General features: G+C 38.6%; 1 protein-coding gene across 2 annotated transcripts in view; it reads right to left on the minus strand.

The window, feature by feature from the left end:
- The window catches only part of PARP8 (poly(ADP-ribose) polymerase family member 8), a 122,008-nt gene that overhangs the window by 38,465 nt on the left and 70,780 nt on the right, over positions 1-12,763 (minus strand). The window contains exons 8-15 of one of the 2 annotated variants that reach the window (XM_058043371.1): positions 10,973-11,033; positions 9,834-9,924; positions 6,935-7,001; positions 5,427-5,552; positions 4,797-4,901; positions 2,676-3,240; positions 266-319; positions 67-162 (exon numbers count right to left, since the gene is read on the minus strand). In XM_058043371.1, the coding sequence (XP_057899354.1) occupies positions 67-162; positions 266-319; positions 2,676-3,240; positions 4,797-4,901; positions 5,427-5,552; positions 6,935-7,001; positions 9,834-9,924; positions 10,973-11,033 (1,165 nt within the window). The remainder of the gene's footprint in view (positions 1-66; positions 163-265; positions 320-2,675; positions 3,241-4,796; positions 4,902-5,426; positions 5,553-6,934; positions 7,002-9,833; positions 9,925-10,972; positions 11,034-12,763) is intronic. The other variant, XM_058043372.1, reaches the window with a different exon arrangement.

The following is a 12,763-nucleotide window of genomic DNA, read 5'->3' on the forward strand; positions in this document are numbered from 1 at the left end:
GGTTTGTATGGTCCACAGCTGTTCAAGGCACTACAAAATGCATTGTTTTACCAGCACACCACTTACCCTCAGCATAGGGCCATTCTGGAACACATGAGGTTCATCACAAACCACACAGTATTCATTCAATACTGGTATCCGCTGCTCAGCAAATTCAATAGTCTGAGAACAATGAAAATGAGAATAACAGCATCTGTTTAAAAATAATTAACAGTCAGCTCATGCTACACAGTGTTTCATATATGAATAGGATATGACATCCTACCTGCACAAGAAAGCCACGGTCTCGCACTGGAATGCATTTTGCACCATAATTTTGCTGCAAGGAAAAAGTTGAGGCAATTTCAGTGTTGGCAGACTAATTATAAGGGAATGGTAAAAGCATCTGTAAGTTTTTGCATGTAAATATGTAAACAATTTGCGTCTAAAGAGATCTCTCACTTGTGAACCAGGCATTACAAATAATCAATCCTTTTACTGTTTACTGAGTATGGCGTAGGTTTCTAGTATTTCTTTCTAGTTCTTAAGTCTAATGAAGATTTGTATCTCACCACCTGAGTAACTTTAATCTCAAATGAAAACACCAGTGCGTTCACTCCATCCTAATAAGCTAAAGTTTGGCAACTTCCATTGCGTTTTCATTGCATATTGCCTATCCAAACATGGGCTGTATGTTAAGGCTTGAAAGACTTCTGTAACTCTCAGTAAGGCTGAAAATGTTTTTATTTTATATGTACTAAGGTCTCACTTCTGCAACACTGCACTAACAGATCTTTATGCTCAGATACTACTCAAATCATTTTTCTTTCAGCACACAACAACATAAATTAGAAGTAACTTCTGTTATTCTGTTAACAAGAGTCAGTAAGGTTCAGACTTCCCTCCAGAAGGGAGGCATCTATTGTGGAGGCATCTATCTATAAATGACACCTATTTCAATCAAACATTGTTTTGAACAGAGTTACATCAGCTCCACTTACAGTGTTTTGGCAGGTTTTTTAAAATAGGGTTATTTCCTTTCATTTTTCTACTGTTTAATTGCTTAACCGCTTTTTCATTTTTCTTCTGGGAAACAATCCTCCTTGTATTCATATATGAGACTCACATTTTAGCTGAGAATTGAAGGGAACTCAGTATCTTAATTCATCACTCCTACATTCAACTGACTTCAAATTGCAGCTAGGCACCTAGATGACCCATATATCTGATGCCTGCATATAAAATGTGAAAGATTCTTGATGCCCTTCCACTAAAGTCAAACTACATCTGACCATGTATGTGATGATCTCCCCTCAAAGTAAGTGCATTGAAGCAATAAATTATGGGTAGTTTTTATAGGCTGCCAAACAGGGCTTGCCTTTTTTCTTTATCAGGTGATAGCTGCCTTTTTTCTTTATCAGGTGATAGCATCAGTAATGAAACATGGTCAGCTTTTCATTATCTTAAAAAACCAAAGGGACTTTTCCTATTAATGTCAGGAGAGAAAAGTCTTGTTACGGTAATACATTCTCTGCTGAATCAGAAAAAAATTGCATCTCTAAACTGCAACAAAAATAAAGTCTGATGGCTCATCTTAAATTAATTTTGCTGTGCACATCACATAAATCAACCACACACAGCATACATATAAATGATCTTATGAAAGTGTATCCCTGACTTTAGATCTGAAGAGTACAGCTTAAAGCTTACTAAACTAAATTACCGTGAAATATAGCACATTCAATGTAATTTCATTATTTAGAATGCCTTATTTTAAATGTATGTATGGCATCTGAAGGAAGAATCAGCTTCCAAGGTACCACCAGGCAAAAGGAGTAGAGAGAACTATTTTCTAAACACTTCTCCCCACATCAAACACAAAAAACAGGCTGTTGCCTTGAAAGACTGCAAACAAACCCACTCTTCCTTCTAAAGTAAAAAGCCATCTTTGAAGAGGTATAGGTAGAATAATCGATTTTGAAAGGTCTTTCTTAAATGCAAGAGTATATGCTGCCCTTTGTTTTCCCAATTGATCACGGCTCTGAGGGAAAGAAGAGGACGAGCATGGCCCCAGTTCCTTGCGTGGCCTCCAATGTCCCCCAGCACATTTGAAGGTTTAAGTTTAACCCTTCACAAATCACAAATGTGCAAGAGGTGAGTGGAACCATGGCTGAGCTCGTTCCAGTATGATGGTGATGATGATGACGATGATGATGATGGCAGATGCAAAGACTAGAAGGAGAGGTGACGTGGCACTCAAACCATCTAATGGACAGTTGTTTCCCTCATGAAACAAGCAGGGAAATTATAAAAGTCCTCTGCTCTGCAACCAGCATAATTCTGCAGCACAGCAGTGCACACTCTCCCTTCTTCCTGCAGAAGTATGCAGGGAAGAAGTGGGTGACTGAATTTTTCCCATGGCCAACAGCTGTGCGTTGAGCTGCATTTCAACACGACACATAAAATCTCTGTCCTGACCCCAGCAGATTCTGATTTTGTAACTTAAGTATACGTGTATGCACAGCTGTTTGAATCCTCCTTAAAAAGCTGACTTCATTGCTCTTGTCTCCAAGTATATCTAATATAGTCACTATCATATATCCTAAGTATTAATGCCTTCACACAAAAAGCATAATAGCACACTTGGAAAATAATAGGAGGAAAATGAGCAAAATACAAAAAAAAATATTACGCACAGCAGCTTGTGAAGGTGATGATGAGGATGGTGTTAAGATACCAATAAGCCCTGAGGTAAGAGAGAGCCTCCTGCTCTCTGCCATGGTGGACTCCTTGAAAGGCTCCATTTTGGATGATTTAGGGGCATTGGAGTAAGTCTTGCTGAGCAACTTGTGGTTCTTCAACCCATCCAATTCTTCCATTCTAAGGTTACTGGAGTAGGATCTGCTTAAAAGTTTGTGGGGCTTCAAGGTGCTGTTGTGCTCACATCGAGGATCCCCAGAGCACGACCTATTTAACACCTTATGGGGCTTTAAAGAGATGCACTCCTCCTGCTTGACAGCTGCAGAGCAAGCACGGCTCAGCAGTTTGTGCGATCTGAGAGCCATTGTCTGTTCAGCCCTCGGGTCACTCGACAAGGAGCGGCCAAAGGTTCGGTGGGATTTTGTGGCACACACATCCTCCGCCTTCACTGTGCTAGAGCAAGTCCTTCTCAGTAGTTTGTGGGTCTTGGAGATGCCGTCCTGTTCTGACTTCAGTTTTGACTTATTTTTACCACAGCCAGGTGGAGGATAACTTGGCGACCTTAGCATAAAGAACATGGAAAAGTTGGAGAATAATCAAAATCCTGGGCAAATCAAGCAAGATCACACAAATGTAAGGACTTCCAAGTGTCACCTGGGTTTATGTTTTTCACTAGTGATAAATGCAACCCAGACTTTTAATAAAAAAATGTATATAAAACATCTTCCAATATCAAAACAAACAACTTACTCCTATTTACACATGAGCTCATCAATCAAAAAGACAATCAACTATTCAAGTAGAAGTTAGATCTGTGACCTTACAGCTTTTTGTAAGGTCTTCTGTGTCTCAAAACAAACCAATTATTCAGGAAACTATCTTCAAAATGAAATCCACTCTTATAACAGATTTTCCTTATCAAAATCTGTATTTTCTATGTAATGATCACAGCATGATCCCATGAAAGTTATTGCATTCTGGAAGCAGCATAAGAAATTCTATGTTCAGATCCAATGGAAGATACAATGAAGTACCAGTGAAACTTGGAGACATCAAACTTAATTCAGATGAAAAGTATATTATTTTAAAACCATCCTAATAATCTGGGCACTTTGTGAAAGACAAATTTACCCTTCTTTCTGGTTAGAGACAAATTCTACACCTGTACCACCAGAAATGAGAATGTGAGAGACCTAAATTACAAATGCAGGAAGTAAAGAACAAAAGGTTTTAATGAAACAACATTCACACAAACTGTCACATTTCTGTGAGGTTAACATTCCCCTGTCCTTGCAAAGAACCTGTAACAACTATGCTGAATCATTTTCCTATGTTTTATAGGCAACACCAATCTTAGGAGGTTTTTTCTTTGTTTTGGATTTTTTGTTGTTGTTGTTTGTTTTGTTTTGCTTTTCTTTGGTTTTTTTGGTTTTTTTTTTTTGTTTCTTTTGCTGGGTGGGTTTTTGGGTTTTTTTTTGGTTTTTTTTTTTTTTTTGGGTGGGGGGTTTTGGTGGGTTTTTTTTGCATCAAATAGAGAAGTCAAAACCCAAGGGGAGAGGCTGGCACGTTTCCCCACCCTGTTAGCAAGTGTTGACAGTGGAGGATGCAGGTGGCGGCTGCTGATTCACTGTAAGCAGCTGGCCCACTCAGATGGGACAGAGAGGACCCCTGCGCTTGGGCTGAGCCAAGTCTGAAGTCTCTAGACTTAAGCTCCCAAACCAAGAGGAAAAAGAATGAGCTGATTTTGTATTCTGAATAAAAACAAGCCCCAAGCTACAGCCTGTGCTTGGCAGCGGTGTGTTGGTAGGGAATGGAAAAGACTTCTACTCAAAACACTTTCCTCCTCTACCTTCGTATAAGCAATGTTTTGTCACTTTGGGCATTCCCTCCTTTTTCAATCTGAGCAATTGCTCTATTCTATCTGTTTTTCATACTCTGAACTCAGAACAGTAAAATTCATCAAAAAGAAGGAATATTCAAAGAAGCATTCGACTCAAATTCAGTAATTGAATTGAAGGGGTGATCTGTCAACCCTCCACAATCAGGAAAACACACTAGAGTAAATAGTCACAACCCTGAAAGAGGTAAAATCAGAGCCTGATTCTACATATACTTACGAGTATGAGCAACTGGCAGAAATCGTATTAAATTCAAATTCATTCAAACTATTCATAAACTCTTTCTTACGCTTTGTAATGCCTTTTCTCTTTGAAATTCTGTGCCTGCATTTCAGAAGTGGAAAACATTAATGTAGTCAAATACTGGAGAGGGGAGGGTGCTCAGCATCTTTAAAAATCATTCTTTCAATTATGATCATTCCAGTTTAAAAAAAAACTAAATATACAAACTGCTGAATGAAGAAGAGCTGGAAAAACAAAGTTTTTTAAAATATACATAGCATATGCTATACATATGTATGACTTGTATTTTTATTCTTGCTATTCAAGTAAAGATAAAAATAAAAATTCCAGCACGAGTTAAAATAAAATTACTTATTTCCAGTTCCAGTTGTAACATGGCTGTTTCAGACAGCAGGGCACTGAAATGCTCTGGCTTCTAATAATCTTAGAAGCTGCAACAGTACCTAGTTCACTCCTGATGTGATGCAATGCAAGGACAGGAAACCCATGAGGTAAGATATAAATAGAGAACTTCTCTGTGGAGAAAAGTCAAGATTTCACCTTGTGAAGTCTGCTGTGGATTTTGAACAGTTTATGGTAATAACAGCCCATTTTTCTTGCTATTACCTGCGCAATGTAGAAAAGATGTGCAGAGGGGATTTCACCTTTTTGTCAGACACCTTCTTATTGTGCGTACAGTTAGATTTTTCTTTACTGTTCTTCCACTGTTGTGTAACAAATGTCTGCATGATTCTGCAAATTAAGATAGAAAAGAAAGGTTTTCTTATCCCAGCCAGGACATACTCATTTTAACACTATGGTCTCAATGGTCACCACGCAGGTGACAATGCAGTGCTCTCACTCTACAGCTGGAATTTTCCTTCATCTATGTGGCAGAACACTAACAGTGTTAGTTAGACTAGTGATTGGGTGCCCCAGATCCTCAAAAAGCATTTTTTTTTCCACATAGAACTAATTTAATATGGGACTCCTAATGAGAATACAGTCTGTGTAAAAAGCCACTGCAACTGCAAAATTTATGCAGACTATTCCTATCATGGAGGTCTAGAGACAAACTGAGTCAAGGGCATCAAATCCAGCTACAGGGTTCTTACCTCTCACATGACCACAGGCTACTGTATCTGCATGGCTAAGCAGAACCTTGTTCTCTGACTAATCTGGCAGTGGGGGTCTTAATGGTGATAAAAGTCAAGGCTGAATTTGGTGAAAAAAAGAAATATCCCATTGCCAGAGCCATGAGGGACCACTGGGCTCACAGGAATTTTTACTCCTGCTCAGTTGTGAACTGTGCAGCTATGTTCTTGAAAATGTCACATGGGAACCTTTAGTAATTACCTGGTGCAAAAATCACAGACAGGGTAAACAGCAAAACATTTTAAGAGAACATTTTGAGGAAGCATTTCTTTTTTTTTTTTCTTCAAAGTCATGTACCATAGAGATTTTAATAACTTGCTTCATTTGTAAGAATATGAAAATGCTGCACTGAATTTCTTAAAACACTAAACAGGATTTTTTTCCCCCTCAGGGGCTTCTTAACGTTGTAATGGTGAGATACTAAGCCTATATACTTAAAAATTTATCACATGTATAAAAGCATATGCAAAGAGATGACTCGGCAAAATTGTATTAAAAAGAGTTGTACTATGACCACATGAAACTGCCAGGTTTTTGGACTATCCTGCCACCTTGTCCTCAAAACAGGGATGGCCTAATTTCTGTGGTATATCCTAGAGGCAACCATGAAAGCATAGCCCCCTCAGGGTATGCATGGGGCTCAAAAAGTCTCCTGTTCCAGAGGCTTCACCATCTAAGCAGAAACATGAAACTGAACATTCCCAGATATGGTCCTTATACCTTTTATAGCTTACCTCCTAAAAGGTACTAAAGTGACAGAAAACCCTGGCAAGTAACACAAATCAGTTTCTCATCAACAGCTGTCAAATACAAACTCAGTATGGCAAATATTGACTTTTATTTAAAGATAAACAACTTCAAGATAGTTTGATCCAAAAACAAACCTGACAATATGAATTTTATTCTACTTGACATGCTCCAGTAACTAAAAGAGTGCAATATTTGCCTATAAACATGGGTTTGTACTTTTCTAGACTTACTTTTTCAGCTGATGTCCCAGCCCAAATCTTTCCTTAGTAGAAATCTGAAATACATCCACAGTTGGCACTAGGGAAAAAGGACATTTCGTTGATACATGAACTTACAGCAGTAATGACAAACTGGTGACCCCCTAACTCTTATTTAAGGACCCTCTTCTTTGTGGAGCTTGACTACAGACAATTAAATTGAAGCAATGGCAAGGGTGGACATATCATCTAAGCATATTAAGAAAGGAATGGTCCTTTTTGAAACCTCAGCCAATGTAATTTACAATTTTACACATGGAATTCTCCCAAATGTATCTCTTCCCACTCATTTTATTTACAAAAATATGTCGTTTTATACATATACACTATGCAAGTGGCAAGCAGCATCAGATTAAATGTATATGGACTGGCAGTTCATCTCACCCAGTATTTTAAACTTTTTTCCCAAGTAAGTAGTCTATACGCAGCAGAATTCCTGTGGCTACAAAGAAAGTCCAGACTGAAACTGAATTCATTTGTATCTGGCTTTTGTTTTTGAGGGTGTTTTAATAAAGATCAAAAACCATCATACAAGTGCCTGATATGTGAATTCCAGTGGCTAAGGATTACCCTGAAATGTCCTCAAGGACTGTCTTAACACTGGTATATCCATATTCACATCAGAAATGGCAAACGTTCAGGGTAAAGGACGGCAATTAGCTAGTGGCATTACCAAAATCCTTCAGTAACATTTGCTAGATAGAAGTGGCAGATGGAAGCCAGTACTTGTTGAGAGCCACAGGGCCTCAAGGCAGGACAACAACCAAAGCATATTACAAGCACAAACAAACTGCATACTTTGTATCGCATAAGGGGATAATGACCAAGGTAAAATAAAAAAGAAATTAAAACAAAAATTTGGAGTTTGTTCAAATTTTTTTAGAAATGGAAAATCAGTATTTTGGTATTATTCTGACCATTCAGCAGAATTTTATTCAGAATATCCAAGTTGCACTTTAGTTTTGCTTTAATAGATTAAATTTGATAATAAAATACAATATATCTAAGTTTGCCATGCAATTTAACTTAGTTCAAAGGTCAGTAGTTCCTCTCCTCTAATGTTATTATTCAAATAACATCAAACATAAACTCATCTTTTAAAAACAAACCAATGATTTTTTTCAAAAGGGATGAATGATTTCATTAAGTATAGCAATATCTCTGGATTGTCAAATTTCAGACACTCTACAGGAGGCTGGGGGGATGGGGAATACTTTAAATATTATTACACCTCCAATCAACAATCTTAAAATCTGACATCTAGACCAAAATTTTTGTCTAGACTCCACAATCAGATGAGACATGCCCATACCTCCACTGGCTGATTCATCCTCTCTAAGACAGGTTTCTAAGGCATGAGGGACAAGCTGCCCACGCAGACACTGCTAAGACAAGCTATCAACTAGAAGAGCCACCTAAAATCAGTGCATTACACAGCTACAGGGTGGTGCTCATATCCCCCAGTGTGCCTTGCAATGTACTGTGTTCCAGTTTCTCAATCAATAGAACCTTGTACAGCAGAAACAGATACAGCACAAAATTCTGGCTCTGTATTCTCAAGAAAACAGAAGAGGAATTCACATAATTAACACAAAAGACGGTGGATCTCACTGTGCTTTGCTAGTAAATAAAGAGACATGGCTGCAACAGCAGCTGAGCTCATAAAGCCAACGTCAGCAAAGCTCTTGCCTGTGGCCCTGCTCCTGCCTTTCTCAGAACTCCGGCACTCCCACAAGCAGCCAGCTGCAGCACTGGGAACTACGCTTGCCACCTTAACCTCGTCAGTGATGCAGAATAGATATTCTTGTTACTCCTCATTTCTCACTACACGCTGCTCTATACACTTCACCTTCTCATATTCGCTGTACGTCTTTATTTTTTAAATTACATTTCAATAGGAATGTTCTGAACACTAACACTGCTTCCTGCTATCGCAAATGCGTACTTTAAGATCTCTATATTAACAAAAATGATTGAAGTAATAAACCACAGTCAAGGGGAAAAAAAAGATTGGTATAATGAAATGCTTATTTGAATTAACAGAATATAGCTTATAGTTAGAATTTTTGGACAACATATCCTATAGAAAAAGCTCATTGGGACGGATTTTGCTAAACAGGACTGGAAATATCTATTCATTTTCCAGAGGCAGAATTCTCCCACAGATAAAAGCATGAACTGACAGCCTGCACTGCAAGTCTCCGAGGGTGGGCAAGTTATTATCCAAACTGAGTCTGACTTGCACTGTAAAAAAATAACTGGAGCTCACTCTCATATATGAATGCTTCCAAATCTTCAAAACCATTTGATTCTTCATGAGCTTGACCATTTTTCTCTAAAGAGGAAACTTAACTCACTTAAAAACTCTTTCAAATCTGAAGATTTCCAGAGTTCACATACTTATGTAGAAACCAGAAGCTGAAAGGGCAATTACCATGGCCTGACTCTTTAAAGCTGCATGAAGAAGGGCACGTTAATGTGCTGCACAGGTCTGTGTATGTCTTCATTACCAGTCATATCTCATCGGTGCAGATGAGGTTTTATTTCAAAATTGAGGAAATCACGTATTAGAAACTCTCAATCTTTACTGCTTAACCCTGGTTCCTAGGGGAAGCAGTTGCATCTCAAAAGGATATCAGGAAAACAAGTTCCCAAAATCAACCTATGAAACTTTAAATTAGATGCCTGTGTCACTAGCAAGGGCCCAGCCACGCAAATACACATAAGCCTAATTTCAAATCAATAGGACTCCTCTCAGCAGTAGAAGCGAGCACAAGCAGGGTCAAAGATCTGGTGGTAGTGAGTAAGTGTCAGCCCCATGGCTCTGACTGGGCACCACACAAGGCACAAGAATAACACAAAATTGACCAACCTGGACCATTTAGGTACTGTGTAAGTGAGCAGTGCAGTCGCACTATTATAGGCTCTGTGCGAATTACATCCCAGGCCACAGCAATCTCCTCCTAGTGTAAGACAAAAAGAATACAACAGACATCATTAGCCATTGTGAGGAACCACTGCTTTTTGTCAGTCTGCCTTAGGGTTGCTAAATAAACACAATCCATCCATTCACCCAGTTGTTTAGCATCTATAGCATCTACTCCAACCTAACACATCAGACTCAGGACAATTATGGCACATCAACACCCCCCGAAGAGCAGAGTCAGACTACTCCAGTTCTTGGCTGAGCTCATTTAAACCAAGCAGAGGTTTATACACAACACTGCACATACAGGCAGAGACATTCCCATCTACCAACAGGTACTGCTTCAAAGCTGAGAAGCAAAGGAGCCAAAAAAAACCAGAATAGAAACTAGCCCCATAACTAAGGGCTAAGGAAACTTTAGCTCCTTAAAACTGGTCTAAATAATTCAAGCTATGATCAGATTTTCTTAAAAATTTAGTAAGGCTCAGTAACTGTCTTATGTGCTGTGTGGGCCTGCAAATAAGACATATCTGTGCAGAAGCTATCGATGACCTTAAAAGTTCTCATTTTTGTTCTTTATATAGAGGCCAGGAAGTTGCTGCACAGATGAGGTGAGGAGGTGTAAAGCTGAATGACAGCACAACAGCTAGAGAAGCCATGTTGCCAGCCAAGAAACAACACTACTGTCCCTTTGCCAGTCAACCCTCGCTCTAATCACTGTACAGGAACACTCTTGATAGAGTCCTCCTCTCTTCAGGAGTGTAAGAAGTGCTTCCTCCTGACTCATGCCTAGGTTAACATAAAAATAATGGTGTTTCATTCATATTTATTAAAACATTTACCATTCACAAAAAAAGTTTGGAAGGAAATACACACATGGCAAATAAAAGCCTAACACAGCATTTTAACAATGTGGTCATAAAAGGGAAGAAAACCTTTCCGCTGTGTATCAATCAATACAACTTGTGAAGATCAAGTCTCCCAAAAAAAGAGACAGTATCAGTGGTTGTCTAGAGAGTCTTATGTGTAGCGAAATTAAATGGGTATTAATGTTCATTATGTAATTCTGTGATCAGATTACTTACATCAAGGAAGCTAACATCAATATGTAGATCAATATCTACATCATCAATGGCTCCATATTCCCTGAAAGGAAATAATTACATTACATTAGAGCTCTTTAAGGTACTCCTCAATCCAGGAGTACTTACAACATGGAAGATTTTATAAAGGATTATCTTATCTGTAAAATCAGAATAGTTATAAAATACACATTTACATAGATTGGATCAATATTCCCAGTGGGTGACCATCTCCTGCACTTAAAAGCTTTTTTCAGAGGATCTTGCTTAAACAGGCTTGCTTTTCCACTGATTCCTCCAAAATATCTCTCTACTGCTGTTATGTATTTCTGTCTCACTTACTGTGCAGATAAACAAAGAAAAACTAATAGTCACATGCTACTCCCATTTATGACACAAGAAAACCCTTGTTAATTTTCAAAACTATTTCGGGTTAACAGCCAGTAACCTCAGAACAGGCTTCAGATAAACCACTGTAGACAAATACAACATAGTCTAGAGGATGGCATGATACACCTGGGGGATTGCTTCATACATTCAAGCATTTGTTTGTCAAAAATAAAGACTGCCCTGTAATGTGCTCCAGGCAATAGTTACCTTTTTTATCTGTTATGTGTAGTATTGCAAGATTCAGATTTAACAGGTATTTCATTGCCATCTGCAATCTTACATTTAAACTGCAACTTTTCTGTCTCTTATTTTCTGACTCACTCTGACAGCCCTTCCCCAAAGTACTTGAAGACTTCTGAAAAACAGAGCTAGAAAATACTTATTCATGCACTTAAACAAAAATCTGTTTTCCTTTTCATTTACATTACTTAAGTGGGCAATGTTGTAAAAGTACTATCTCTCAAATTTTCGCAGATTAGCTTCCAGACACTAGGATGTTTGTAACTTTAAAACTCCATTTCTCTGCTTCTTGTCACAGCGACTTTCATGCTTATTTATTAAACTTGACTAAGTGCAGAGCAGCAGCAGTGGTGCATAAATCAGTCAATAAGGCAGTTTTGAAACAGTAAAATGCAACTGGTTCCTACCAAAGTGACCTCTTGGCTGTGGTAGGGCTGAGTTTGCACTAGAAATCGCTTGAGCTCTTGCACAGTTTGATGAAGGGAGCCCCTTTCACCAAAATTCAGTAACCCAATGGTTCTCTCTGGTCAGGGAAAACCCAAGATCACTCTCTGGATCAGGTCTGCCCACACATTGCACACACGGCAGGTGAACAGCAGGACAGGACCTCCTGTATTACAGGAGACTTCCCAGCCACCTTCAGGGCTGGCTGCTCCAGCGTCATCTCACCCAGAGGTGACCTACAGCTCACTGAAAACCTGGCTTTGAAACAGGGAAGCTCTCCAGGGAAGCTCTCCAGGGAAGCCTACTAAATGGCTTAGCCACTACCCTACCCATCAGTGGCATCATTTTTGTTCACTTTCCAGAAGATCCAAACATTGTTATGGTATCTTAAGTAATTTTTTATGAATGCAGGCTGGTGTTACTTACAAAACTGAGATTCAAAAGGCTGTAAACAAGAAAAATTTTATAAACAAAACTGAGGAATGGTTAAACTAATGGAATAGAAAGATTAGTGAAGAATGAATAAGATAAAAATTAGTTTTAACTGTGACATTTCCATATTCACTTGAAATCTCTTTGCCCCCACCCCACTACCATCTTAGACACATGATACTAGTTTTAGTATCCCAAGCTGACATGAGGAGGAAATCATGTTTTATTCGAACACCTGCATCTTATGATCTGCTTTCTACAATAGCTTCATCAACACATCTTGAGTTT

Source organism: Melospiza georgiana, chromosome Z, assembly GCF_028018845.1.
Source record: "Melospiza georgiana isolate bMelGeo1 chromosome Z, bMelGeo1.pri, whole genome shotgun sequence".
Classification (NCBI taxonomy): domain Eukaryota; kingdom Metazoa; phylum Chordata; class Aves; order Passeriformes; family Passerellidae; genus Melospiza; species Melospiza georgiana.